General features: G+C 37.3%; 1 protein-coding gene and 1 non-coding gene across 2 annotated transcripts; one reads left to right on the forward strand and one right to left on the reverse strand.

The window, feature by feature from the left end:
• The first annotated feature begins 1,006 nt into the window (after positions 1–1,006).
• On the forward strand, positions 1,007–26,608 carry LOC125473530. Its single transcript, XM_048576442.1, has 5 exons — positions 1,007–1,153; positions 25,348–25,432; positions 25,921–26,068; positions 26,133–26,224; positions 26,382–26,608. Exons 1-5 carry the CDS (start codon positions 1,007–1,009, stop codon positions 26,606–26,608), a joined length of 699 nt encoding a protein of 232 aa, XP_048432399.1.
• LOC125473619 lies at positions 25,024–25,130 on the reverse strand. The gene has a single exon (XR_007255456.1). It is a non-coding gene; the product is annotated as a small nucleolar RNA R71 (small nucleolar RNA).
• Positions 26,609–27,726: the final 1,118 nt, after the last annotated feature.

A 27,726-nucleotide genomic window follows, 5' to 3' on the forward strand; every position in this document is an offset into this window, starting at 1 on the left:
CAAATTAGTTAGAATCTGTTTAAATTGGTTTCTTTTTAGTGTTTTGAGTCAACATAAGTTAGAATTCTTCCAAATTACTCCTTAGGTCCTGTTTTGAGTCAATTTAACTTAGTTTGTGTGTTTTAAGTCTATTTAGCTTAATTTGAGTCATATAAGTCTAGTTTTTTATTTTTAATTTTAAATTTGTGTTATTAAATCAGTTTAGAGTAGTTAGTATCCCTTCTAATCCCCGGCCTAGAATGATCCCTACTTACACATACTACAATTATAGGGTTTAATTTGTGTCTTATTATATATCACACCAAGTAGTCAACTAGACTGTGCATGTTCTTAACAGAAGCCCAACACTTGCTGTGAGAAACAAGATTCCAGAAAAGGCATGGAATGGAACAAAACCTAGGGTGAGTCATTTTAGGATTTTTGGATGTATTTCTCATGTCCATGTACCTGATACCAAGAGGGTTGAGCTTGACAACAAGTGTCTGAGATGCATATTTTTTGGGGTAAGTGAAGAGTCGAAAGCTTATAGATTATTTGATCCAATTTCTCAAAGAATAATTGTAAGCCGAGAAGTAGTTTTTGAAGAAGATTAAAGTTGGAATTAGGATGAAAGTCACAAAGAAGCATTGTGGCTGATCTTAAGTAGGCGACAGATGAAGAAGAGGGTACAGAAGGTGAAGACAATGAAGAAGACTCTGAAGCTAGCATTACTAAAAAAGATGAAAGCATTGGTGAAATAGATCATAGTGATTTGCCAGAAGACTTGTCTAATGTGGAGATAGATGAAAATGCACCTCATGAAGGACGAACACGAAGACCACCAGGTTGGATGAGAGACTATGAGAGTGGTCAAGGTCTCTCTGAGGAAGAAGAGGTGGACTTTCCTTACTTAGCTTTGTTCACTGACAGTGATCCTATATTTTATGAAGATGCAGTGAAAAATGAGAAGTGAAGGCAAGCTATGAACTCAAAAAGTGAAGCAATAGAAAGAAATGATACTTGGGAAATGACAAAACTACCACCTGGCAGCAAGATTATTGGGGTGAAGTGGGTTTATAAAACAAAACTCAATGTGAATGGAGAAGTGGACAAGTACAAGGCTCGGCTCGTTGCAAAAGGTTACAGTCAAAAGTATGGAGTGGACTATGTTGAGGTATTCGCACCAGTGGCTTGGTTGGATACCATTCGAGTTTTGACTTCACTTGATGCGCATAAAGGTTAGATGATCTACCAACTAGACGTCAAGTCTTCTTTCCTACATGAAGAGATAAATGAAGAAGCTTTTGTTGCACAACCTCTTGGCTATGAGAAAAGGGGTTAAGAACACAAGGTGTACAAGCTTAAGAAAGCTTTATATGGATTGAAACAAGCTCCTCGATCGTGGTACAGTCATATAGAGTCTTATTTTGTCAAGGAAGGCTTCAAGAAGTGCCCATATAAGCATACTTTATTTATCAAAATAGCAAATAAAGGTAAAATTCTGATTGTTTGTCTTTATGTTGATGATCTCATATTCACTGGAAATGATGAAATTATGTTCAATGATTTCAAAAGATCCATGATGGTTAAATTTGATATGACTGATCTTGGAAACATGAGTTATTTTCTTGGTATTGAGGTAATGCAAAGGCCAGATGGTGTCTTTATTGGCCAGCGAAAATATGCACAGGAGGTGTTGGATAGATTTAATATGGATCGATGTAATTCAGTGTATAATCCAATAGTTCCTTGGTCTAAGCTCATGAAGGATGAAGATGGAGTAAGGGTAGACAACACACTTTACAAATAGATAGTCGGAAGCCTCATGTATTTGACTGCCACACGTCCTAACATAATGGTCATAGTTAGTTTGATCAGTAGATATGTGGAGTGTTCCATAAAGATGCATCTACAACCGGCAAAAAGAGTGTTGTGATATGTGAAGGAAACAATCAGTTTTGAGGCATTCTACAAGAAGAGAGGAAATCGGGAACTTATGGGCTACCTGGATAGTGATTATGAAGGTGATCAGGATGATAGAAAGAGAACTTTGGGATATGTTATTTTTTTTATGAGTTCAGGTGTTGCGTCCTGGTCCTCAAAGAAACAGCCAGTGGTTACTTTTTCCACCACTGAAGCCAAGTTTATTTTTGTGGCATCTAGTGCTTGTTGCATAGTATGGTTAAGGAGAATTTTAAAGGAGCTCAGTCATAATCAATGTAAGTCTACAATGGTGTACTGCAACAACATCTTAACCATCAAACTCTCAAAGAATCCAGTAATGCATGGTCGTAGCAAACACATCGATGTTCGTTTTCACTTTCTTCATGATCTCACCAAGGAACAAGTTGTTCCTTGATTGATCATGGCCTTGATAACACCAAGCATTGACACTATCCCAACCTCCATTCTCAATTAATTAAGGATGGCGACTAGGTTGATATCCTTGCCTATAGGACACACTAAATGTAGCCACACTTTGTATTGTGGACCTTTCGATATACTGCGACATAAGAGAAGTAAGATTCGTCATTTGAGCTTGAAGATTAGTAATTGCCATGTCTTGCTTCTGATAGGAGCATATTCATGCGACTTAATTAGTTTGTTCTCGTGCATTTATGTTGTGTTTACTTAGTTATTTTAGTGTTTAAGGCCACTTTTGTGTATTTTCAGATTATAAGGCCAAAGTATGCAAGAAGATGCAAATTGGAGACTTTTGGAGCAAAAGAGGAATGAATGAGTTGAAGACTTGAAGAAACGACGAATTCCTACTCCAATGATGAATTCCTACCAAAACGAGGATTCCTACTCAAACAAGGATTCCTACTTGAAGTAGGAAAGTTAACCCTAGGTTTCCCGTTTTGGTAACCTTTCCTAATCTTAAACATCCGTATTTTCTAGCCACCTTGAAGGCCTTGTAGGTACTTTAGGACACAAAACAAAGGCCTTAGCCCCTTTAAACCTCCTTGCCGTGCCTTTCCCCTAATTCCCTTCCCTTGCTGTGCAAGGGGGGGTAGTTTTGTCCAAGGTTAGGTACTTAAACCCTATTTCCCTCTCCTAACCTAACCCTAGCCGCACCTTGCAGCCATCCCCTTTAATTTCTGATTTAATTCCCTAATTCTAGCAGCTCTTAATTGAATTTTAGTTAATAAAAATAAGCTAGGGTTTGATTTTCTTAAACCCTAGGTTTTCCACCACCTAGCCGCACCCTAGGGACCTCTCATTATTTCTTTTCAGATTTTTCAGCCACAAAAGCATCTCAGCCACAAAAATCCTTTTTAGCCGCACCCTAGGTTTAAACTTTCCATTCATTCACAAAACCATCTCAGCCGCACCTATTTTCTAACCCTAGAGCCTTATTCATTCATTCTATTCAGCCACCATCATACACATATCCTCCCTAAGCCGTCACCCCCATCATCAATCACCCTAATCCGCAGCTTTCCCCCTTCATTCCAGCAACTCCCCACCATTGCCGCAGCATTCACCACCCATTCCAGCCTTCCCCCATCCTTGCCGCAGCCACCATATGAAGGAAGATTTGTGAAAAAACAAGTTCATTTGAGCAACATCAACAACATGCAATTAACAATTAAAAGGCGGAATCATGTTTATATGCACTCAAAAACAAAACTTAACCCATGAACTTCAAAGCCTAGTAGATAGGTGAACCAAGACTCAACTCAAAACAAAGTGAGTTGAGAAATCAATACCTTTGTAGATTCCTCTTTGCATAAGCAAAGGCTAATCACCCAAAGAGAGTGCCTTCATTCCTTGCATCTTAGATCCATGGATTTGGATGGATGAAAAGGTTTCTCCAAGTTCCCAAAATTGAGAACCTCTAATGATTCATCACCAAGGCATAATGAAGAAGAAATGAGTGACCTTGGAGGAGTTTGATTGCTAGATGATCCCTCCAAGGTGGCCGAAATTTTAGAGAGAAAGGAGAGCTTGTGTTCTCATCCTTTCCCCAAAAATTACCACACATCAATTTTAGGCTATAAAGTCCTTTATATAGTCCCTTCAAATAAGTGACCTAATGGACCAAAAGCCCTATTCTTCTAACATGGCCGGCCTATAGGGTTTATTGGGCTTTCAAGCCCTTTGTTTATTCAAGTTGTCATACAACTTGAGTTAATGGGCTTGACATTCAAATCCCATTGGGCCTTGCGGCCCAAAACTAACCCGAGGTCTTTAACGAACTTATTCGTTTGATTAATTAACATATTAATTAATCCTAGCCTTAGATAAATAATTAAACCATTTAATTATTCTTACTCATCTCCGTTGTTTCTTCAAACTCTACCTTACTCGGTGAACGATCCATTAGGTTCCTTTTAGCGAGGCAGTGGGCGATTAAAAAACTCTTTCTAATCGATTGTGAATTGAAACTTACTTTCAATTCTCCCTTTAGTGATTATACACGTTTAGGGCTTCCACAAACCATGGTTGACGCCTAGCAGCATGTCATGGTTACCCAAGCTAATCAGAAGAGGTGGAGAACCTATTCAGTTTTAGGATTACAAATGCAATACGGTCTTTCTCTAATACAATACTCTTGACCACATTGTTTGGTTTGATAGTTTATTCATGTCTACTATCCAATGTGAATCTTGTACTTATATGATTACCTTGAATGTGATCTGGAACGCATTCCAACATCTCATTCATACTCTGGCCAGAGATTCTAAATCATATCATAGAGTATTCTCCCTCAAACAGTTTGAAGGTTAGAGATCCCTTGTTGCGCATTCACTTGCCTCCATGGCTAAGTGGCTTAACCCCGACGATGCCGTGGACACCCTGATAGAGTGACTTTTGACATAATCAAAGATCAAGTACCTAACCACAAGACAGCTGTGATGCCTCAGGTCAAAGGACTACTTTGCATTATCCCAACCATGAGTTCTCATGTGACATGAATATGAGAACTCCTCGTTGATCGTGTTCAGTGAACTCATTCTCTATTGAGCACCTACATGCTTGTCTTGGTGTCACTCACACCAATGACTCGAGACTAGTCACTCTCCCTGAGAGAAGACACAGCACGTACTGATCTTAACGGACTGTCAATGCCCAATTGGCAATCCTATGATCAGGAACGTTTAGGATGTGTCTACGAAAGAATGGTCTCATGAATCTAACTTCTTTAGATCGCATTCTCCCAATCACATATTCCTTGGACTTATCGTTTAAGCATATAACATTTATATGAGACAGCTCAAACAATAATGTTTGCCCTTAATATTAAACTAGATTAGTTTAACATGTGAAATGTCCATAAAGTATCATCATATGATTGGTTTTAGGGCACATTTCCAACACCATAACCCTTCCAGCCACCTTCCACACCTCCATACACCATCCCACCACCTTGCCGCACCACCAAACCTCCCTAAATCCATCCCTAAACGAGAAAATCATCCAAACAGACCATACAACCTCTCTGCCGCAGCAAGAAGAAAGGAGAAAAAGGGCTTGAAACGCGCAGAAATTCAAGTGGATTTGTTGGGCGTTTTAGGTGTAATCAATCCTTTGTTCTCTATGTTTAAATTCAATTTTATTTCTCTTTCTGTGAACATGAGAGGCTAAATCCCTAGTTAGCTAGGGGGTGATTCGAAACCATGTTTATGCTTGCAATATGAATTGATTACCTTTGGTTGGAAATTCATGAGTTGTGGATTCAATTTGTTTAACTGTTTGATTGATAACTTATTTATGTATGTTTATTGAGAGTGCACGCTTAATTTTCATGCATGAATATGACGCTAGAATATAAGTGAGTTTCACCTAATAGTTATGAACTTATATTCACAAGTAGTGGAGGTTGCTTATAAACAATCGCGTTAAATGAATTCTTGGCACTAGTTTCATGCTCATCATAGTAACGAATGCCTCGTCAACACTTATAGTTTTCATGATGCTTAATGATCTTTGATTGTATCTTTATTGTGCTTTTCACGTAAAGGACTTTTGGAGAATGTTTTGAATTGCGCATGCGCTGTCCCATCCAATTCATTAGCTTAAGGAGAACTTGACGGTTAATTTAAGCGGACCTAATTAACCCGGGGTGTTGAGTTTCATAATTCATCGAAAGACCAACTGAAAATCATCTTGTATGCAAGTGTAACATGTGTGGAGAAGAACCTTCTAGTTAGCATTTCATCCATATTTTCATCACATTCATATTTACAATCTGTTTGAATTACATTCTGTGCATTTAGTTTAATTTCGTCAAAAACTCAATCCCCCTTTACTTTAGTGTCCAATTTAGTTCGAAAGTGTCTTAGTTTGTGTTTCTAAGTGTTTTGATTCATTTTATTACCCAAATTCGTCCAAAGTAGTCAAAGTGCTCAAAACTGCCCAGATTGTGTTTTTAAGGCAGTTTTGAGTGTTTTGGTGCTGTTTTGAGTCTTTTGATTTGTTTTAGTATTTTAAGTGTTTAGTTTTGCATTCTTTGAGTCTAGTTTAGTGTTTTACCTTCGTTTTACGTTTTTGAGTCAGTTTCCAAGTGATTTAGTAATCCCTCCTAATCCTCGGTTAAGAACGATCCCTACTTATACATATACTACAATTGTCACAAGAGGGTTTTAATTTGTGTGCTTATTTAGTTCGCATCAAATTTTTGGCGCCGTTGCCGGGGATTAGCAACTTTGCTAATCCCTTGGATTGTTACTTTCTGTTTACTTTATTTTTGTTAAGTTTCTGACCTAGTGTTGTTCTTCTTGTTTTAGGTACTAGTGTATGACTCGGAGTTCTCAACCAATTCGTGAGGATATCTTGGACTTTGACAGCGATTTTGAGAGGACTTTGAGACGAAAGAAGAAGCAATACGAATCAAATCCACCAAGCCCGGAACTTGACCTTGAAGAACAAGTCCTAGAAGAGGAAGAAGAGGCCACGGCAGGGATCTTTGAAGAACCACAAGGCATGGCCGTGGACACCCGGACACTCAAGGAGCTTTCTGCTTTGGGATTGGATAATGCAGCACCTTTGTGTATCCAATATCCCCCACCGGCCGAAGGTAAGACCGAGGAGTTCGAGTTGAAGTCAAGTTTGCTTCACCACATTCCGAAGTACCATGGGTTGTCCATGGAGGATCCGAACAAGCATCTGAAGGAATTTGAAGTGGTGTGTTCAAGCATGACTCCCGTTAACGTCGATGGAAGCATATTGAAGATGAAGGCTTTTCCATTCTCTTTAATGGACAAAGCAAAAGATTGGTTGTACGAGTTAGCTCCCGAAACCGTCACATCATGGGAGAGCATGAAAAGGGCATTTCTGGAGAAGTTTTTCCCAACTTCTCGAATCATCCTTTTACGTAAAAGGATAAGTGGAATTCAGCAAGATGAAGGTGAGTCTTTTCCTACGTATTATGAACGTTTTAAATCCCTTGTTGCTTCTTGTCCACAGCATCAGATGAAGGAGGAGTTGCTTCTACAATACTTCTACGAGGGGCTCCTACCAATTGAACGTCAAATGCTTGACGCCTCGGCGGGTGGAGCATTGGTGGACAAGACACCCATGGCGGCCAAGGTCTTAATAGCTAATCGAGCATTGAACGCTCAACAATACGAAGGAGTAGGCCAAAGAGGACCCCCACGGCAGCAAGTGCATGAGGTAAGTTCCACACCCGACATTCATTCACAGTTAGCTAATCTTACTTCCATTGTCTCTCAAATGGTCGAAGGGATGAGGATGCAAAGACCAATTGTATGCGGGATGTGTTCTATTCAAGGACATGCTTCTGAGAAGTGCCCACAACTCATTGAAAATGGTGGATGGGAAAGCGCAAATGCAATTGGATTTCAGGGCCAAAACCAACCAAGGAACGATCCGTATTCTAAGACCTATAATCCAGGTTGGAGAGACCACCCAAACTTCAAATGGAGGGAGCCCCAACAACCGCCACAACAAGGAGGCTTTAGGCAACAACCCCCGGGCTTCTTCACCAAGCCATACGCACCCACACAAGCACCTCCACAATTTGCCCAAACAAGTTCAGGTAACACTTTAGACAATGATACACTTCTTAAGTTACTAACTAATTTGTCTCAGGGGCAAGAAAATCAAGCCAAAGCCATGCAAAACCAAGATAAGAGGGTGGATCAATTGGAGAAGCAAATTGGGCAGATTGCGGAGTTTGTAGGGCAATTCCAAGACCAAGGCAAGCTCCCTAGCTCAACCATTCCAAATCCGAAGGGAGGCTTTGAAACCGCCAATGCAATCACCTTAAGAAGTGGCAAGGAAGTTGGAACCACCCCACAACCACCAAAATCAAGCTAAGAAGAGGATGAAAGGTTGTTGCAAGAGGAAGAGAGGAAGGGCAAAGCCACGGCAAGGGTGGAGCAACCTTTGCCGCAACCACTTCAAGCTCCTAGGCCGTCCAACAAATGTAAGGTAGGTCCAAACTCAATTGTTTCTAATGTGATTCCACCAAACGTGCCCTTTCCTAGCAGGTTTATGCAAGCCAAGATAGAGGAGGATGAAAAAGACATCCTGGAGACGTTTAGGAAGGTGCATGTCAATATCCCGCTCCTTGATGCAATAAAACAAATTCCAAAGTACGCTAAGTTTTTGAAGAAGATTTGTACAACAAGGAAACGAATTCGGGAAAAAGAGGTGGTACATGTAAGTGAGAATGTCTCTGCCATATTGCAAAGAAAGCTGCCACCTAAATGCAAAGATCCAGGTAGTTTCACTATCCCTTGTGTAATTGGTAATACAAGGTTCGAACATGCTATGCTAGATTTAGGTGCATCAATTAATGTCATGCCATACTCTGTTTATGCATCTATGAATCTAGGAGAGCTTAAAAATGATGGTGTTATTATACAATTAGCTGATCGATCTAATGCATACCCGAGAGGAGTTTTGGAAGATGTTTTGGTGCAGGTAGACCACTTGATTTTTCCTGCAGATTTCTATGTGCTTGACATGGAGGATTCAACCCACTCTCCACCATCGCCACTCTTACTTGGACGACCTTTCATGAAAACAGCCCACACTAAGATTGATGTGGCCAAGGGAGCCTTAACTATGGAGTTTGGTGGTGATACTATTAACTTTAAAGTTTCTGAATCCATTAAGAATACTAATGATGTTCATTCTTGTTTTGCCATTGGTATAATTAAAAATTTAGGGCCGGAACGTTCAGCACCAATCAAGAAGGATGCATCTAGAACCATGATCGAGGAAGGAATTGGAGTGGAGCACAAGGAGCACGCCACTACCCTAAAAACACCCAATATGGTCGTGCCTAGTGATAAAATTGGCGAGATGGTGGCTGCCCTAGGGGCATTGCCACAACATCCTAGTAAGTCTCCAATCCCAATTCCAATTCCCATTTCAACTAATAGGTTGTTACCTTCTTTGGTGCAGGTATCCAACCGATTTAAAGGTGGTGGGAGCATTTACATGGACGTTCGGAACCAAAACACCACCATCATAGAGGATCATTATCCTCGCCCATTCAGTGAGCCATATTATGAAAGTGTTGAAGAGCATGTTGTGAAGGAGATCCCATTGCATGCCGTGGGCTCCAATGGGGAATGAGCAGAACGTCGTCCGGCTGCAAGACGTTAAAGCAAGCGCTTCGTGGGAGGCAACCCATTCAATCACCAAGGAGAAGATGGAATTTACACTCCATAACCAGATTTGCGTCCCTAACCTCTTCTCTTTGTTATTTACATTCTGCCATGTTTAGTGTGTTTAGTTGATGTTTGTGTGTTTGCTTGTGTTTAGTGTGATTTTAAGCTTAAAACATTGAGGACAATGTTTGATTTAAGTGTGGGGGGGGGGGGTAACTAAATGTGTTGATGCAAATTCGTGGGATTTTATCACCCATAACTTCCAATGTTGTTCCTTGCTGTTTTTAAGTGTTTTTAAGCTATTTTAGAGTGTTTTAGTGTGTGTTGACTTAAAAATCCAAAAATCCCATAAAAATTTGAAAAATTGTTTTGAAAAACCCAAAAAGAGTTGTTTTTGTGTGTTAATTTGTGTCATAGGTCACCTTCCAACACAATGATGAGGATTTGGTTTTTAAGTGCATGATGGTTAAAGAAAGTTACAAACATGGATGGACGTTTGATATACTCTTTGGTTTATGCTTGTTTGTAGTTATAGTTTACGAATTCACATGTAATTACAAAGAAAAAAATTAGTTTTTGTAACATGCTTGAAGGAATGAACTCAAACTAACGCTACATCCCTGTGAGACTTGAGCCTAAACGTTTATTTGGAGAGTAATAATCTGTGCATCATTGTTTTCTAAAGTCGTTGCATGATCTCATTATTCTTTGCTTGGTTACTACTTAGAACGCGTTTCATCACTTAGTTCCAAATGCTAGAACTCATGCCCATTTCATTCAAAGCATGTTATTGATTTGCATAACACATATTCAAGATGAAGTTGTGTAGTGACCACCACCAAAAGCCAAATAGCCGTGTGCCCTTCATTCATTTTGTGTTTAAGTTTAACCCCTTTGAGCCGTGTTAGCCCATGTTCTTTGTTAACCCATATTATCCTCACCTAGCCTAGATTAGGACCATCCACACCCTTGTTCTTGAAGCATAGTAAACAATGAATTCCTTTTGATTAATGTGTTGCAGAAAATAAGTTTGGGGGAAGGATGATGGATGTGAGTTTATGTGCCATAGGCACGGCTAGAAAAAAAAAGAAGTTGTGAAAAAAAAAAAAAAAAAAAGAGTTGAAAAGTATTGGTTGTTGAAGTAAGGGCCCAAAACAATGAATTAGGCCCTAAGAGTTGTTTGAATCTCCCCTATTTGTCTAAAAGTTGATTTCTGCAGTCTAAGTGAATTCTAAGTCTCAATTTCATTACTTTGCTTGCTATTGATTAAAGAACTTTTGTTTATCCCTACCTTTCCTTGTTAGCCAATACCCCAAGCCACGTTACAACCCTTGACTTCTATCTTGAGTGTTGTGCATTTCAATTGTGGAGTTTGAATTTGGTATGAGCATATGGTGTCACTGGTTCTCGCATCTAAGTAGTAGCATTTTATTCATGAGATCATATCTAAACACGTTTAATTACTCCAGAAATTGCTTTCTTTGTTATAACGTATGTGAGTATTAGTTTTTCATGTTTACATCAATCTTCTCACATATAACTAGTGTAGGGTGTGTAGTCAGAAAATCTGAGTGAAAATTGAGTGCATAACTAGTGAGGAATTGAGGGAATTCTCTAAGGCATGTTACTACATTCAAAATGTGTTTTAATTGATTAAATGCGAACTAGTGAATGGTGACTATGATTAAGTATGTGCTTGAGGGGAAGGAAGACGAAAAGCTATGTGAGTAATGATCTTTGACATGTCATGTTTCATTGGAAATCCCTGAGGCAAACGTTGGAAGGTTTAGGTTATGTTTTGTTTGTTTTGTTTCGTCTTGTTTACTTTAGTTGTTTTGTTTTGCTCGAGGACTAGCAAAAGTTAAGTGTGGGGGAATTTGATAGGAGCATATTCATGCGACTTAATTAGCTTGTTCTCGTGCATTTATGTTGTGTTTACTTAGTTATTTTAGTGTTTAAGGCCACTTTTGTGTATTTTCAGATTATAAGGCCAAAGTATGCAAGAAGATGCAAATTGGAGACTTTTGGAGCAAAAGAGGAATGAATGAGTTGAAGACTTGAAGAAACGATGGATTCCTACTCCAATGATGAATTCCTACCAAAACGAGGATTCCTACTCAAACAAGGATTCCTACTTGAAGTAGGAAAGTTAACCCTAGGTTTCCCGTTTTGGTAACCTTTCCTAATCTTAAACGTCCGTATTTTCTAGCCACTTTGAAGGCCTTGTAGGTACTTTAGGACACAAAACAAAGGCCTTAGCCCCCTTAAACCTCCTTGCCATGCCTTTCCCCTAATTCCCTTCCCTTGCCGTGCAAGGGGGGGGGGGTAGTTTTGTCCAAGGTTAGGTACTTAAACCCTATTTCCCTCTCCTAACCTAACCCTAGCCGCACCTTGCAGTCATCCCCTTTAATTTCTGATTTAATTCCCTAATTCTAGCAGCTCTTAATTTAATTTTAGTTAATAAAAATAAGCTAGGGTTTGATTTTCTTAAACCCTAGGTTTTCCACCACCTAGCCGCACCCTAGGGACCTCTCATTATTTCTTTTCAGATTTTTCAGCCACAAAAGCATCTCAGCCACAAAAATCCTTTTTAGCCGCACCCTAGGTTTAAACTTTCCATTCATTCACAAAACCATCTCAGCCGCACCTATTTTCTAACCCTAGAGCCTTATTCATTCATTCTATTCAGCCACCATCATACACATATCCTCCCTAAGCCGTCACCCCCATCATCATTCACCCTAATCCGCAGCTTTCCCCCTTCATTCCAGCAACTCCCCACCATTGCCGCAGCCTTCACCACCCATTCCAGCCTTCCCCCATCCTTGCCGCAGCCACCATAACCCTTCCAGCCACCTTCCACACCTCCATACACCATCCCACCACCTTGCCGCACCACCAAACCGCCCTAAATCCATCCCTAAACCAGAAAATCATCCAAACACACCATACAACCTCTCTGCCGCAGCAAGAAGAAAGGAGAAAGAGGGCTTGAAACGCGCAGAAATTCAAGTGGATTCGTTGGGCGTTCTAGGTGTAATCAATCCTTTGTTCTCTATGTTTAAATTCAATTTTATTTCTCTTTCTGTGAACATGAGAGGCTAAATCCCTAGTTAGCTAGGGGTGATTCGAAACCATGTTTATGCTTGCAATATGAATTGATTACCTTTGGTTGGAATTTCATGAGTTGTGGATTCAATTTGTTTAACTGTTTGATTGATAACTTATTTATGTATGTTTATTGAGAGTGCACGCTTAATTTTCATGCATGAATATGACACTAGAATATAAGTGAGTTTCACCTAATAGTTATGAACTTATATTCACAAGTAGTGGAGGTTGCTTATAAACAATCGCGTTAAATGAATTCTTGGCACTAGTTTCATGCTCATCATAGTAACGAATGCCTCGTCAACACTTATAGTTTTCATGATGCTTAATGATCTTTGATTGTATCTTTATTGTGCTTTTCACATAAAGGACTTTTGGAGAATGTTTTGAATTGCGTATGCGTTGTCCCATCCAATTCATTAACTTAAGGAGAACTTGACGGTTAATTTAAGCGGACATAATTAACCCGGGGTGTTGAGTTTCATAATTCATCGAAAGACCAACTGAAAATCATCTTGTATGCAAGTGTAACATGTGTGGAGAAGACCCTTCTAGTTAGCATTTCATCCATATTTTCATCACATTCATATTTACAATCTGTTTGAATTACATTCTGTGCATTTAGTTTAATTTCGTCAAAAACTCAATCCCCCTTTACTTTATTGTCCAATGTAGTTAGAAAGTGTCTTAGTTTGTGTTTCTAAGTGTTTTGATTCATTTTATTACCCAAATTCGTCCAAAGTAGTCAAAGTGCTCAAAACTGCCCAGAAAGTGTTTTTAAGGCAGTTTTGAGTGTTTTGGTGCTGTTTTGAGTCTTTTGATTTGTTTTAGTATTTTAAGTGTTTAGTTTTGCATTCTTTGAGTCTAGTTTAGTGTTTTAACCTTTGTTTTACGTTTTTGAGTCAGTTTCCAAGTGATTTAGTAATCCCTCCTAATCCCCGGTTAAGAACGATCCCTACTTATACATATACTACAATTGTCACAAGAGGGTTTTAATTTGTGTGCTTATTTAGTTCGCATCAGCTTCTCTAGTACCTGAAATCAAACAAATAAAACTAAATCAAATATCAAAAATAAACAAAAAACAGAGTGATTAGCAATTTAACTAATCCCCGACAACAGCGCCAAAATTTGATGTGGTAGAAACTAACACACAAATTAAACCCTACAAATTATGCTATCGTAGTATGAGTAAGTGGGGATGGTTCTATTCAGGGGATTAGAAGGGATGCTAACCAACATAAATTAAACTTATAAAACTAAAAACTAAGTTAAATTAACAACAAAACAATGACTGGGGATTTTGGATGAATTTAATAAAAACAAAAGCAAATGGCAGCAAGTAAATTAAGTTGTGAATGAAATATGGATGAAAGGATAGCTAAAGGATTCTTCTCCACACATGAATCATATGCATACAAATCGATTTCCACTTATTCTTCCTATAAACCATGAATGACAATGCCCCAAATTAATTGTGAACAGCACCAATTAACTCTCAGATTTTCATAAATTCATTAAATTGGACTTAGCGACGCAACCAAATTATTCTTCTCAAGTTCCCTAACTATGAAAAGCATGATAGAGATACATCTCAAAGATCATTAAGTTCTGTGAAAATCATAAGCATTGACAAAGCATTCGTAACTATGAAAAGCATGATACTTTTGCCAAGAATTTACTTAACTCAATCATGACTAGTGACTTTTACTACTTGCAAATATAAGTTCATAACGATTAGGTGAAATTCCCTTATATTCTAGCATCAAATCCTTGCATGCAAACTAAGTATGCATCCTTAATAAACATACAAGAATAAGTTCTCAATAAAGCAGATAAGTAAATCGCATTCATGTTTAATGAAACAATAACTGGATGTAATCAATTTATATAAAACATATGATCATGGCTTCGAATTCACCTCTAACTAAAAATAAACTTCATTACACTTGTTCATCATAACTGAAAAGCAATCTAAAATAAACATTGAAACTTAAAACAAAGATAGAAAGAACTTTGAAAATTCCAGCAACTTCAATGAATGAATGGTAGGTGTGGCGCACCGTAAATCGCTACAGGAATTTCATATATGTAATGGGGAACAACTGAATCCAAGGAGGAAAAGGTTTTGGCATTTTAAATTATTATAGAACTCTCAGAATTAGAATTGTTGGAATGTGATTAGGATTCCTCCTTGCAGGTGGAGATAAGATAAGATAATGTTGGATAAGATAGGATAAGATAATGTTCCTCTCCAACTAGGATTCCTTTTTCTTGTGTAATTCCTTGCCTTCCAAGCCTCAACTTTAATTTCTCCAGAGTTTAGCATATGTCTAACACCATTTAAACACCAAAAACGTCCAGCCCATATGCTATCCAATCTAAGTCCAAAACTGCTCCAAATTGCTCCATTTGGCTATTTATTGTCATCCTTACCAACTGGGCCTACAATAATATGAAAATAACTTAAATTACCAAAATAAAAGGAAATTAACTATATAAATGTAAATAAATAAAATAACAAAGTTGCATAAATATGCTTCTATCAGCCACTAAGGTTAGACTTCCTTGTTTTTAGGATTTGCTTTATGTAGTTGATAATAATTCCTATTCTTTAGGTACAAGTTTTGTTGCATTTTCTATTTCAACCTAGTCAAATACCACAATTCTAGGAGCTGTAAAATCGTGGGTTGTTGCTTTCTTGTCATTTTCGTTGTAAGGCTATCATACGCCATTGATTCTCTTTAATTCAATAAGAAATTCTCCCTGCAATTCAAGTGCATATTGAACTTTCATTCATAGAGGCTTTTGTCGTTTTTCTGGTTCCAACAGGGCACCAACTTAATAATCGAAGGGTGTAGATGATTGAATTTCTAGAGGTAGATTTAATAGTTAGATTGAATGTGGGGAGAGGGTTTTTTTTTTTTTTAAATAAAGAGCGTAATATTTTATCAGACAGTGGTAGACATACAATAATAAATATTAAACAGGGGTAAAATCGTCTCTTCACTATGCCTACGAACAGTAAAACAGTTTGTTTTGAGTTTTAGTATATATTAAATTAAATTAAATTTAGAAAACCTACAGGCTAGAGTAATTTGCATAAAATGGGTTCACGGCCCATGTAAGAGTCTAATCTAATAACTTATGTCGCTACTCACATGGGAAAAAAAAAACACATAACACTATATTATTAGACTAGTACGTCATAATGGTAATAAGTTTGTTCTATATAAGGCATTCTCCTACCAATCAGGCCATAACATATAAATTGTTTTTTTTTTTTTTTAAGAAAATAACATATAAATTGTTGCTCCACTGTTTTTTGTATAAATCGACATTTATATATGGTTGACAAATAATGCAGCAATGACAATAGCAACAATAGCAACATCAACAAAAACAACAACAAAAAAGTCTTATCTCATTATGTAGACCGGCAAATCATGTAAAGGAGAATAAAATGAGAACTGCATGGGGCCTGCCCCTTAATCATTGTAGACAAAGAAATTAAGACTGACGGATGGCCTTGGACAAATTCGACACGAGTCTACCTGAGTTATCATTAACATTTATAAGAATATGGCTTAAAATAAGCTATTCTCATCGCACACTGCCTATAGAGACATACTTGATTTCACAAAATTACGGAGGATGTCACATCTCGGGCTCGATTCCATCGTAGCACGATATTGTCCGTTTTGGGCTCGACTCTATCATAGCACGAGAACTTCCCAGTGGGTCACCCATTTTGGGATTGCTCTCGTCCGAACTCGCTTAACTTCGGAGTTCCGAAGCTAGTGAGCTCCCAAAAAGCCTCGTGCTATATGGAGGTGGGCATGTACATATAAGGCATAGATGATCCTCTCCCCTAGATGATGTGAGATGTTTTGAGAGGAAATCAAAATAAGTTTGTGGTCGATTAAAACAATTATATGCTTATGATACGGACAATTTGTATATAAAATATTTTATACAGATTATCGCTGTAAAAATTATATTAAAATAAATATTTTAAAGCATTTAATAGTAACAAAGAGATAAACGTTTCATAATATTTTTATTTATTATAATCATCTGCTTTTATACAGTTTGATGACTAAATTGTCTCATATTTTATTAAGTATTTGCATAGTTAATTTTTATAGAGTCATTTATGATATAACTGATTCCAATCATAAGCAGGATGTTCCGTAAATCTGCCACCAATTGTTTTTGTGTAGGAAATCCTCGCCAATTTTGTAGAGAGAAGTATTTTTCCTAATTATATTTGAAGCACACGACATGAAAAATAATATAGTAACCCTTTTCATGGGAGGTTCTAGATACATTTTAATTTTTTCACTACGACCAATTGTTTAAGTACTACCGTGTTGGATGAGAGAAATAAATTTAGAATTTAGATAAAAATAAAAATAAATGTTGTAGTTTAATATGTACAACAACTATTGCCGCTACAATTCCTCCACCATCACCGCTGCCACTATTGCCACCACATCCCCACCACCACATTTCCATGGGCATCATCGCTACTCCCACCATTTTAATTGTTGCCAACCCACCATCATCTTCTTTGTCGTCACCACATTTTTCCTTTGACCATGATCATGTTTCCACCATTCCTCTACCATCACTATTGCCACTGCCACCCATTACATCACCACCGTCACCACTACCATAATCACATTTTCATGGCCAACACCCCCACCATAGGTGTTGCCGCTGCCACTACCGTCATCACTGGTGCTGCCACCATCACTAGCATTACTAACTACTCTCTTATTGATATATTAGTAATCCTAAATTTTCTCATCTAAATGTACTGTTAATGTGACATCCCACATCGCCTATGGGAGTGATCCTTATATATATATTCCCATCCCCACCTAGCACGAGGCCTTTTGGGAGCTCACTGGCTTTGGGTTTCATCGGAACTCCGAAGTTAAGTGAGTAGCGCACGAGAGCACTCCCATGATGTGTGACCCACTGGGAAGTTTTCGTGTGAGCTCCCAGAAACAAAACCATGAGGGTGTGGTCGGGGCCCAAAGCGGATAATATCGTGCTACAGTGGTGGAGCGGGCCTGGGATGTGGTGGACCTTGGGTCGGGATGTGACAATTTGGTATCAGAGACAATCCCTAGCCGGAAGTGTGCCGACGAGGACATCGGGCCCCTAAGGGGGGTGGATTGTGACATCCCCCATCGTCCAGGGGAGTAATCCATATATGTATATTCCTATCCCTACCTAGCACGAGGTCTTTTGGGAGCTCACTAGCTTCGGGTTCCATTGAAACTCCGAAGTTAAGCGAGTAGCGCATGAGAACACTTCCATGATGGGTGACCCACTGGGAAGTTCTCGTGTGAGTTCCCAAAAACAAGACCGTGAGGGCGGGGTCGCGGCCCAAAGTGGACAATATCGTGCTACGGTGGTGGAGTGGATCCAGAATATGGTGGACCCCGGACCGGGATGTGACAGTTAATGATATTTTTCTTCAGTAATAAATTCAGTAAAATAAAGATAACTCTGTTGCAACACATGGGGATGGATCAATATTTAAATCTTCCGACTGAGCAAAAAATGTTTTAGAGCATCTCTAATTGATAAGTGTAAAATTGAGATGTTAAATATCACATTTACTTTCATTTTATATTTATCATAGATGTAAATGTGGTTTTTGATTCAACGACCGAGATAAAAGTCAAATTTGATATCACATCCTCCCCGACCCATGTGATTATCACTTTCTTTTCTCTCTTGGAGATGCAAAAAAAAAAAAAAGAACATACATATACACAAATATTTAAATTTTTTTTGTCAAAATAAGTATTTCATATTCCTTTAGGATTGTCCATTAGATAGCTTGCTGGCCGACGAGAAATACATATGTATTATAAATCTCCACATAACCCATAACTGGAGATGATCTCTAAAAAAACAAAAGAAAAAAACAAAGTAAAAACCGTAAAACATAGAAATGCTCCATGTTTTAAGCGGAGTGATACATAGTATACCATTTCATATTCTAAACACAATGAAAAATCTCTTGCTAGCTAGTGCATGTCACGCCTATGTACTTGAGCACTCATTTTTTTTTATTCAGTCAAAGCACTCATATTGGTGTTTTCCCAAAGGTGCGACAAACTTCAGGCCAAAGAAAAAGTAAAGAAGTAAAAGAACAACAAAATCCACATATAATTGTAAATTTATACCAATTGGTTCTTGATGGTCAGAACAATTGATATTATAAATTATTTAAAAAAATTATTTATGTAAAAAATTAATTTAAAATAAGGACGTTTATTAACTGTAGCAAATAGACGTATGGTCGTAATGCTTTTACTAAGTTTGATTATTTGTTTTTATACAGTTCAATGATTAAAAATCTCCTATTTTATTATTTTTTTTAGAGATGACCTTTAAATTTTATAATTTTAATAGTTCATAAGCACACAGTTCTCTAAATTGATCACAAAGTGTTTTGAGAAGGAATTCCTTCTCATTGTTTGAGTAGCCAAATTAATTCCTATAAAATAAACATAAATTGTTGCTAAATCTACATTTTCAGAAATGGAAAAATGGTAACACACATTAGGAGAATGAGACATTGGTTAGATGCATGCATATATGTTCATATAGCCAACTATAGTTGGACAACCAAATCCAAATGATTTCAAAAGTCCATTTAAAAAAAGGATCCAATCTTTTACACCAATATCAATAGCACCAAATGAAGGAGAGATTTTTCAATGTGTTCCAAACACGAAGTAATACATAATGTGTCAATGTATAAACTATGAGATACTTGTGCTAAAAAATTAACAATTTAAAAAATAAAATTTCCCTCTAATTATATAATGACACATGGTCTACTGCTTGTGTTTCAGACACAATGAAGAGGTAAAGCAGAGTCAGCAGACCAATATTCATTACACAACCAAGCCCATTAATGGCATTCATGTTTATACATAATTGCCTGACAAAGATTTACTCCTACGAGTACTTGAATACAATTTACAGTGGTCGGCTCAGTCAAGTTAGATAGAAGACTGTGCTGCTCTTGCACTCCGATTCAATTTTGTTTTCCCTTGTAGCGTAACTTAAATAGATTAGGATATCGCACAAATAAAATATAAAATTCAAGTATAATTTCTCATAAAAATCTCGAAGGTAAACATTGATATACATCTGTAAGACCACTTGGAAAACATTGCTTTGAACAGTTTTAAGCACAACCTTATGGAAGAAAAATGCCCCAAAAATTCGAAGGTAATTTAAAGAAGTGGGGAGATGTGGAAATATAAATTTCAAGCATTAGAGACAAAGAGGGTCTCCCCAAACAGAAGATACTGATTAATTAATCAAAACTTATCTAATTGTGGAGAGGATTTGGGCCAGTATAGATGGTCCTCTTATCAACGCCAAAGATTTCGGCATCATGATCACCCACTTTATGATCTGCATTTGTCTTGAAAACACCTTTGGGTGGAGGATTAAGGGGATTGATTTCAGAAGCTGTTGTTGTTGGGATTGCTTTGAATCTGCTAGTACTGGACTTTACCTTATAATTGTTATATCCAGCTGCTGCTGCTGCCGCTGCAAAACTTGGAGTCTCCAACTGAAGCAGCATCAACACCAGCAGAGACAAGCAAGCCACCTCTCTTGTTCTCACTCGTATCTGCTGCTTCCTTCTCTTACCCCAATAATATTTCATGGCCGCATATACTCTCTCTCTCTCTCTTGATTCTTCAACAACTGAAGGAAGATATTGGTCGTGTGTGAGGCAAAGAGAGGTGTATGGTATGGTATGGTATGGAAGGATCGATATTGGGTGAGGAAACTTTTTGGGTATATTGGTTAAAAGTCGATTGATTTGAGGAGGTGAGAGTCAAAATGCATAGGATTTAGAACCGGAAAAACAAAAATAAAAATGCATAGGATTTGCAGCTGCTGCTTGCCTCTATAAAGATAGTGGTGAAAGTTACTTAAAGAGAGGGTGTGTGTCGATGGAAAGGTGGAAACTTCTTTTGCTCCTAATTTAGAGCCAACTATTTTTTCTGGGGCAACGCTCTGCAAATGAATGAAAGCTGTGCAAAGGGTCCTGCTCAGCCTTTCTATTGATCTCGGGTAATGTGGGATTAATGATTTTTTGGTTTTTAATTTATTAGCATCTCTAAGGAAAGATGCAAATTTGAGATAGAAAAATGATATCTACATCTTATTTTATATTTTTGGGAGATGTACTTTGGAGTTTGAATTCAATATCAGAGATGTAAATTTAAGATCTCATTTAACGACAACATGAGTATGAAAGAAAATGAGTATGCATGATTCTTATTGATGTGTGTACTAAGCCTTCCATTGTCAAATCCCAGCCCGAGCCCCCACCACATCCCGACCTGGGATGTGACATCCACGGTGCGTCGAAAAATTGATTTTGGTTATCAAACATGAAAATCCATAGTGGGTTGAAAAATTTGAATAATATGGAGAGTAATTTCAATTCTATTAAGGAAAAAGAATCAAATTCACTCTATTGTAGTAATTGTGTTATAAAAATCGAACTAAAAAAACCTAATTTTTTATATGTAGAAATCAAATTCACATGAATCACCGTGAAAATCCTAAAAATCAAGGAATGGAAAAAAAGTATAAGTCGACCCACATTAGTTTTTGGTGTCCATATAACTTTTTATGGATGAAAAATTAAGGTATGATATTACCATGGTTGTTTGATGGGGCTGTGCTAGTTGGTTAAAGGCAAATATGCTTGCCTTTTTATGCTTGAGTTTGGAGTTTGGAGTCATTTTAAATGATAGTGAACAGTATTGTTTCATATAAATAAATACTTTGTTTATTCGTCAATGTTTACAAAACGAAAACTAACTGCTAAAGTTCCTTTTTTTTTTTTTTTTTTTTTTTTTGGTCCTCCTCAAATGATAGATTTTGTAAGATTAGATGTTAAATTAGTCACTAACGGGGTTCGAATCCATACCATCATGCAAGCACTCAATGATCACTCATATATTTCTTGCATTTATACCATCCATTTCTAATCTTTTTGTGATGTTTTTGAGTTAAATTGGTTGCATTTTACCTTATTTTGTATTAGTGCACAGTTACATGTACTTTAGGACCACTTTGAAGACAAAAGAAGTGAAAACATGTCATTTTTGGGGTTGACCGTTATTCAAACGTGAAAAGAAGTTTAGTGGCCTATTTTGAAGCCCAAATAAAGAATCCAAGTCAAATCTGGTTTGTTAGAAGACAGGAGCAGAATGGGAAAGGAATTGGAATATCTACCCTGATTTGGAGGAGCAAATAAAGAAAAACGTTCAAAACTTTGGCTTAATGGTTGGGATCACCTTGCAATCAGCTACAACCCCATTTAGCATATAAATACTAGGGTTTCAAATCACTTTTGCATAAACCCCCTTTGGGGGTCGCCCAAAGCTCTCTCACTTCTCTTTCTTTGGTCTTTCTTCTAGAAACAAAACCCTATTTCCCTTCACCATCCACTGCCACCAAAGACACCACGCAACCGCGCTGTTCTTGAAGGATTTCCACATCAAAATTGCTTCAAGGGGGTTTCTTCCATGAATTTAATTTCACTCATGTTGTTCTTAATATTTATATATTCTGTAATAATGTTGTGTAATTAAGTTCATAGCTGGGGATTTCGATGTAGCCTTGCAAAACTATTATGTTATTAAGTTAAAGTATTCAATTCATCAATTTGTTTTCTTGTTTCATTCACTGATTTTATAGTTTAATATGTTTGTTTATCTTAATGTTTGATCACCATTAGGGTTTCTTACAGATTATTTGATCAAGATTATAGTACACGTCATGCTTAATCTTGGTAGACATGTGAATAAATAAAGAAACTGCTATGCATACATCCTGTCATGTGATTTCTTTGGTTCTTTGAAGCTTTCTTGTTCTTAATGGATTCTTAGTTGGTAATTTAAGTTGAACATCACAACTAGGTTGCAAATTAGGAGTACTTGATCACACCCACACATCAAATGGATGATCATAAATGACTAAAACGAACCCTAGTTGCAGATTGGAGAGTTGAACGTGTTTTGACTTTATTTTCATGGAATTGGCTTGTAATGATGAAATCGGCATCCCTAGTTCCATTCCCATTATTTTTGAATCAACCTATCATTTCATCTTTATCTTGTCTTTCATTTTGAGTTACTTTAGCTTTTAAAAATCTAAATTCAGTTTTCATTTTCATTACTTAGTTAGGGTTCACATAAAGCTAGTAATTTGTAGAGTTCTAATCAATCCCTGTGGTTCGACACCCTTGCTTGTGCCATTATACTATCCTTATATTTGCACTTGAAAAGAACACAACACTCAACACATATCCACTACTGTGGTAAAAGGCCACTTGTGTCAAAGTTCCAATTTGGAAATTACAATGTAATAACTCATATATTTCATACATTTATACCATCCATTCCTAGTCCCTTTGTGATATTTTTGAGTTAAACTAGTTGCATTTTACCCTCTTTTGTATTAGTGTGCAACTAATCGTATTTTGGAGCTCAGTTGAGGACAAATAAGGCAAAATCGTGCCAAAAGTGGAGAATTGAATAAGGATGCTGATGTAGACAAAGAATTAAAAGTGGAAACTGAATATGGTGATGAATATGGCTCTTTGTAAGACTAATAACAGCACAAAAACATAGGAATTAAATGCCTACTTACTGGAATGTATTGGCAATCTGTAACAGCTCTTTAACAACATAAAACCTAGCCTTTCAGCTACTTTTACATACACCTTTCATTCTGAGTGAATTTCACAACTTCAGTCACTATTTTTCTCTCTTTTCATCCACACTCAAAACTCCACCCATTCTATACTCTCCAACATCATCGAAGACTCATCTGACAGGCTATTCTTGGAGAAGTTCAACATCAAAATTGCTTCAAGGGTTTCCTCTCTCTTTGATTTATTTTCACTCATGTTGTGTATTTCCAATTTCATCTCTGTGAACATGATGTGTAACTAAATTCATAGCTAGGGATTTCGATGTAGCCTTGCACAATTGATCCATGTTTTTATGTTAAAATATTCAATTCATCAATCTGTCTCTTGTTTCATTCATTATATCTTTTGTTAAATTTGTTTGCTAATTTTAATGATTGATCACTATTAGGATTTCTTACAGATCATTTGATCAAGATTATAGTAAACATCATGCTTAATCTTGGTAGACATGTGAATAAATGAAGAGAATTCTATGCAAACATCCTGCCATGTATTTTCGTTGGTTCTTTAACGTTTTCTTGCATGCTAAAACCACACATTATATGGTTGATCATATATATGTAAAACGAACTCTGGAAACAGGTTGTAATTGAATACGGTTTAACTTTATAAACATGGAATTGGTTTTGTAATGGTGAACTCGAAATCCAGACCCATCCTCATCATTTCTCAATCAACAAATCATTTGTTGTTACATTTTTCATGCATTTTTAGCTATTCTCATTAACAGCACACAACCTACATTTAATTTGTTATTTTCATTATTTAGTTAGGGTTCTTTCAAGGCTAATAATTTATAGACATCTAATCAGTCCATGTGGTTCGACACCCTTACTTATGCCATTATACTAACCATATATTGCACTCGGAAGGAACACAACAAAATTATGGCACCGTTGCCGGGGACTGATTTCAACCCCCTATAATTGCTTGTTCTTCAAATCCTATTTATTTTCCTTTTCAGTCTAAATTCCATTTGTGTTCGTTCTATTTCTTAGGTAGTTTATGTCCAACAAACTTGCTGAGATAGGCCAAAGACTTGAACGTATAAAAAGCAACATTTTTGAGAACTTTCTATCAACTAGTGCTCAAATTAACCGTGAAGAAGAGGATGATCAATCTTCTAGATCAGCGAGTGTAGGTGCTTATTCTGAGCACTCTAATTCAGACGGAGAAGAAAAGATGGCTGACAATAGTGATGACAATCGAGCTTTGGAGGATTATGCTCAACCGATTATACCAAATTCACCTTCATGCATCTTGCTGCCTCTTGAAGCTAGAAACTATGATCTCAAATCTTCACATTTTCACATGCTTCCTTCTTTTTATGGTTTACCTAACGAAGATCCGATAGCCCATATTAAAGAATTCTATAATGTTGTGAATGGTGTACCTTTGTAGGGAATGAATGAAGCAAATCTAAGGATGAGGGTCTTTTCGTACACATTGAAAAATAAGGCTAAGGGTTGGCTAATGACTTTAGCACCTGGTTCACTCACCACTTGGGATATCGTAGTTAAGAAATTTTTGGAGAAATGTTTCTCTACTCAAAAGATAGCTACTTTAAGAGGGCAAATCTTCAACTTTGCATAACATGATGAAGAACCTTTCAATGAATGTTGGGAGCGCTTCAAAGGCTTTTTGCTTCAATATCCACATCATGGGTTACCTCCTTACTTACAAATGCAAATTTTTTATGATGGATTAACCCAAACATGTCAATCTACTATTGACAATGCAGCAGGTGGAGCTTTGAAGAAAAAGAAAGCTCAAGAGTCATATAACATCTATGACATGTTGGGATCTAATGCTCAATACAAAGATACAAGAGGTAAACAAGCTGGAGTGTATGAAATGAGTTCTAATAATAATCTTGCATTGCAGGTGGCTAGTTTGGAAAAGAAGCTCGATTCTGTGCTCAATATGGTGCCTAAGATAGCTGAGGTATGTGTTATTTGGAACATACCAGGTTATCCTACTTATCAATGCTCAGCTAGTAAGGCTTATCCTGAATTTGTCCAAGAGCAAGTGAATCTCATGAACTCTTACAATCAAAGGCCAAGGAATGATGCATACTTTAATACATATAACCCTAGTTGGAGAGATCATCCAAACCTCTCATGGAAGAATAAAAATCAGTTTCAAAATTTCTAACCAAAACCTGCCACTACACTTGAAGATATGGTCAAATTGTTAGCCCAAAACACCGTTCCACTCCAGGAAACTACCAATAATACTCTCCAACAACATTCGGCTGGTCTAACCAAAATGGAGACACAATTAGGTCAAATTGCAGATGCTTTGAGTCAAAGAAAGGCCGAAAAGTTTTTGAGACAACCGGTGATATTCAAAGGAACCAAGAGCAGGCCAAAGCAATTACTACACTTAGAAGTGGTAAGGTTATTAATAATGGAGTTGGCAATGAAGTTAATAATGAATCTGATCATATGAATGCAGGTGCGACTCAAGAAGAGAATGAGAAACCAAATGACGAACTAAGCAATGTCACTTCTTCATTTGAAGCTCTAAATCTTCATAAGGCTGAAAAACCTTACACTCCTCCCATTCCATTTCCTAGAAGACTTGCCAAAAGCAAGCAGGATAAGTCATTTAAAGAAATTTTTGATATTTTAAGTAAAGTGAATGTTAATTTACCTTGATGTTATTAGGAATATGCCAGCGTATGGGAAATTCTTCAAGGAGCTGAACAACTATAAGAGAAAGTATGGACCTAATAAGAAGGTGGTGGTGTCTGAAAAATGTGAGTGATGTACTTCAAAGAAAGCTCCCACCAAACCTTAAGGATCCAGGCAGTTTTTCTATCAATATCACCATTAGAGACAAGCTAGTGGAAAAGGCTATGCTCGATTTGGGTGCTAGCATCAATTTAATGCCCTATTCAATGTACCTTCAATTAGGTTTGGGGGATTTAAAGGCAACAACTATTTCATTGCAACTTGTTGATCGATCAGTGAAATATCCAAGAGGTATAGGGGAAGATATCTTTGTTCAAGTTGACAAACTAATTTTGCCTACTGATTTTGTGGTGTTGGATATGGAAGAAGCTCCTATACATGATCATGAGTTACCTATTTTGCTTGGGAGACCCTTTATGGCTACTGCAAAGACTATCATAGACGTGTAAAATGGTCTTCTCACCATGACCGTGCTAGAAGAAACTGTACAATTCAAAGTGTTTGAATCTCTTTCTCACCCTTCTAGTTCACTTGATTGTTGTTCGGTTGATGTGTTTGATTCACTTGTTTTCTCTAAGTTTTTATAGACACAATCTAATGATCCGTTACAATTTGTTTTGAGTCAATCTCAAGATGATTTTGATGAAGAATATGCACTATAATATGCACTCATGGAAGTGGTGGCTACCTTGGAAGCATTAAAACCATATCCCTCCACCATTTCACCTCTTATAGAGTCATTACAACCATTTGCCACACATATGATACCTTGCATTGTTAAACCTCCAAAACTTGAGCTTAAACCACTTCCACCACATCTAAAGTATGCTTACCTAGCTGAACTTGAAACTTTTCCAGTTATCATAGCATCTAACCTCAACCCAATAGCAGAAGATAAGTTAATTAGGGTGTTAAAAGAGTTCATATCAGCCATTGGTTGGTTTATTGCAGATATCAAGGGAATAAGCCCTACCATGTGCATGCATCGAATTTTATTAGAGGAGGGAGCGAAAGCAACCCGTGAACCACAATGAAGGCTCAATCCACACCTGAAAGAAGTAGTGAGAACTGAAGTGTTGAAGTTGCTAGATGTGGTATTATATACCCAATTTCTGATAGCAAATGGATCATGGATCAGTGCTGTTCAAGTAGTGCCTAAGAAGATTGGAATCACGGTGGTAAAAAATGAGAATAAAGAGCTTGTACACACAAGACCTGCAGCTAATTGGCATGTTTGCACCGACTACAGGAAGTTGAATTCGCACACTAGGAAAGATTATTTTCCTATGCCTTTTATTGATCAAATGCTTGAGCGATGAGCTAGTTACTCACATACCGTTCTCTTGATGGATATTCAGGTTATAATCAAATTGCAATAGCTCCGGAAGATCAAGAAAAGACTACATTCACTGCCCATATGGCACTTTTGCATAGAGGAGGATGCCCTTTGGCCTTTGCAATGCCCCATCAACTTTCCAAAGATGTATGTTAACGATTTTTCCGGATATGGTTGAGAGATTTATTGAGGTATTTATGGATGATTTTCAGTTTTTGGTTCTTCTTTTGA

This window comes from the organism of the source record quoted next, unplaced genomic scaffold, assembly GCF_019419815.1.
Source record: "Pyrus x bretschneideri cultivar Hongxiangsu unplaced genomic scaffold, Pyrus_bretschneideri_v1 Contig9, whole genome shotgun sequence".
NCBI classification, from domain to species: domain Eukaryota; kingdom Viridiplantae; phylum Streptophyta; class Magnoliopsida; order Rosales; family Rosaceae; genus Pyrus; species Pyrus x bretschneideri.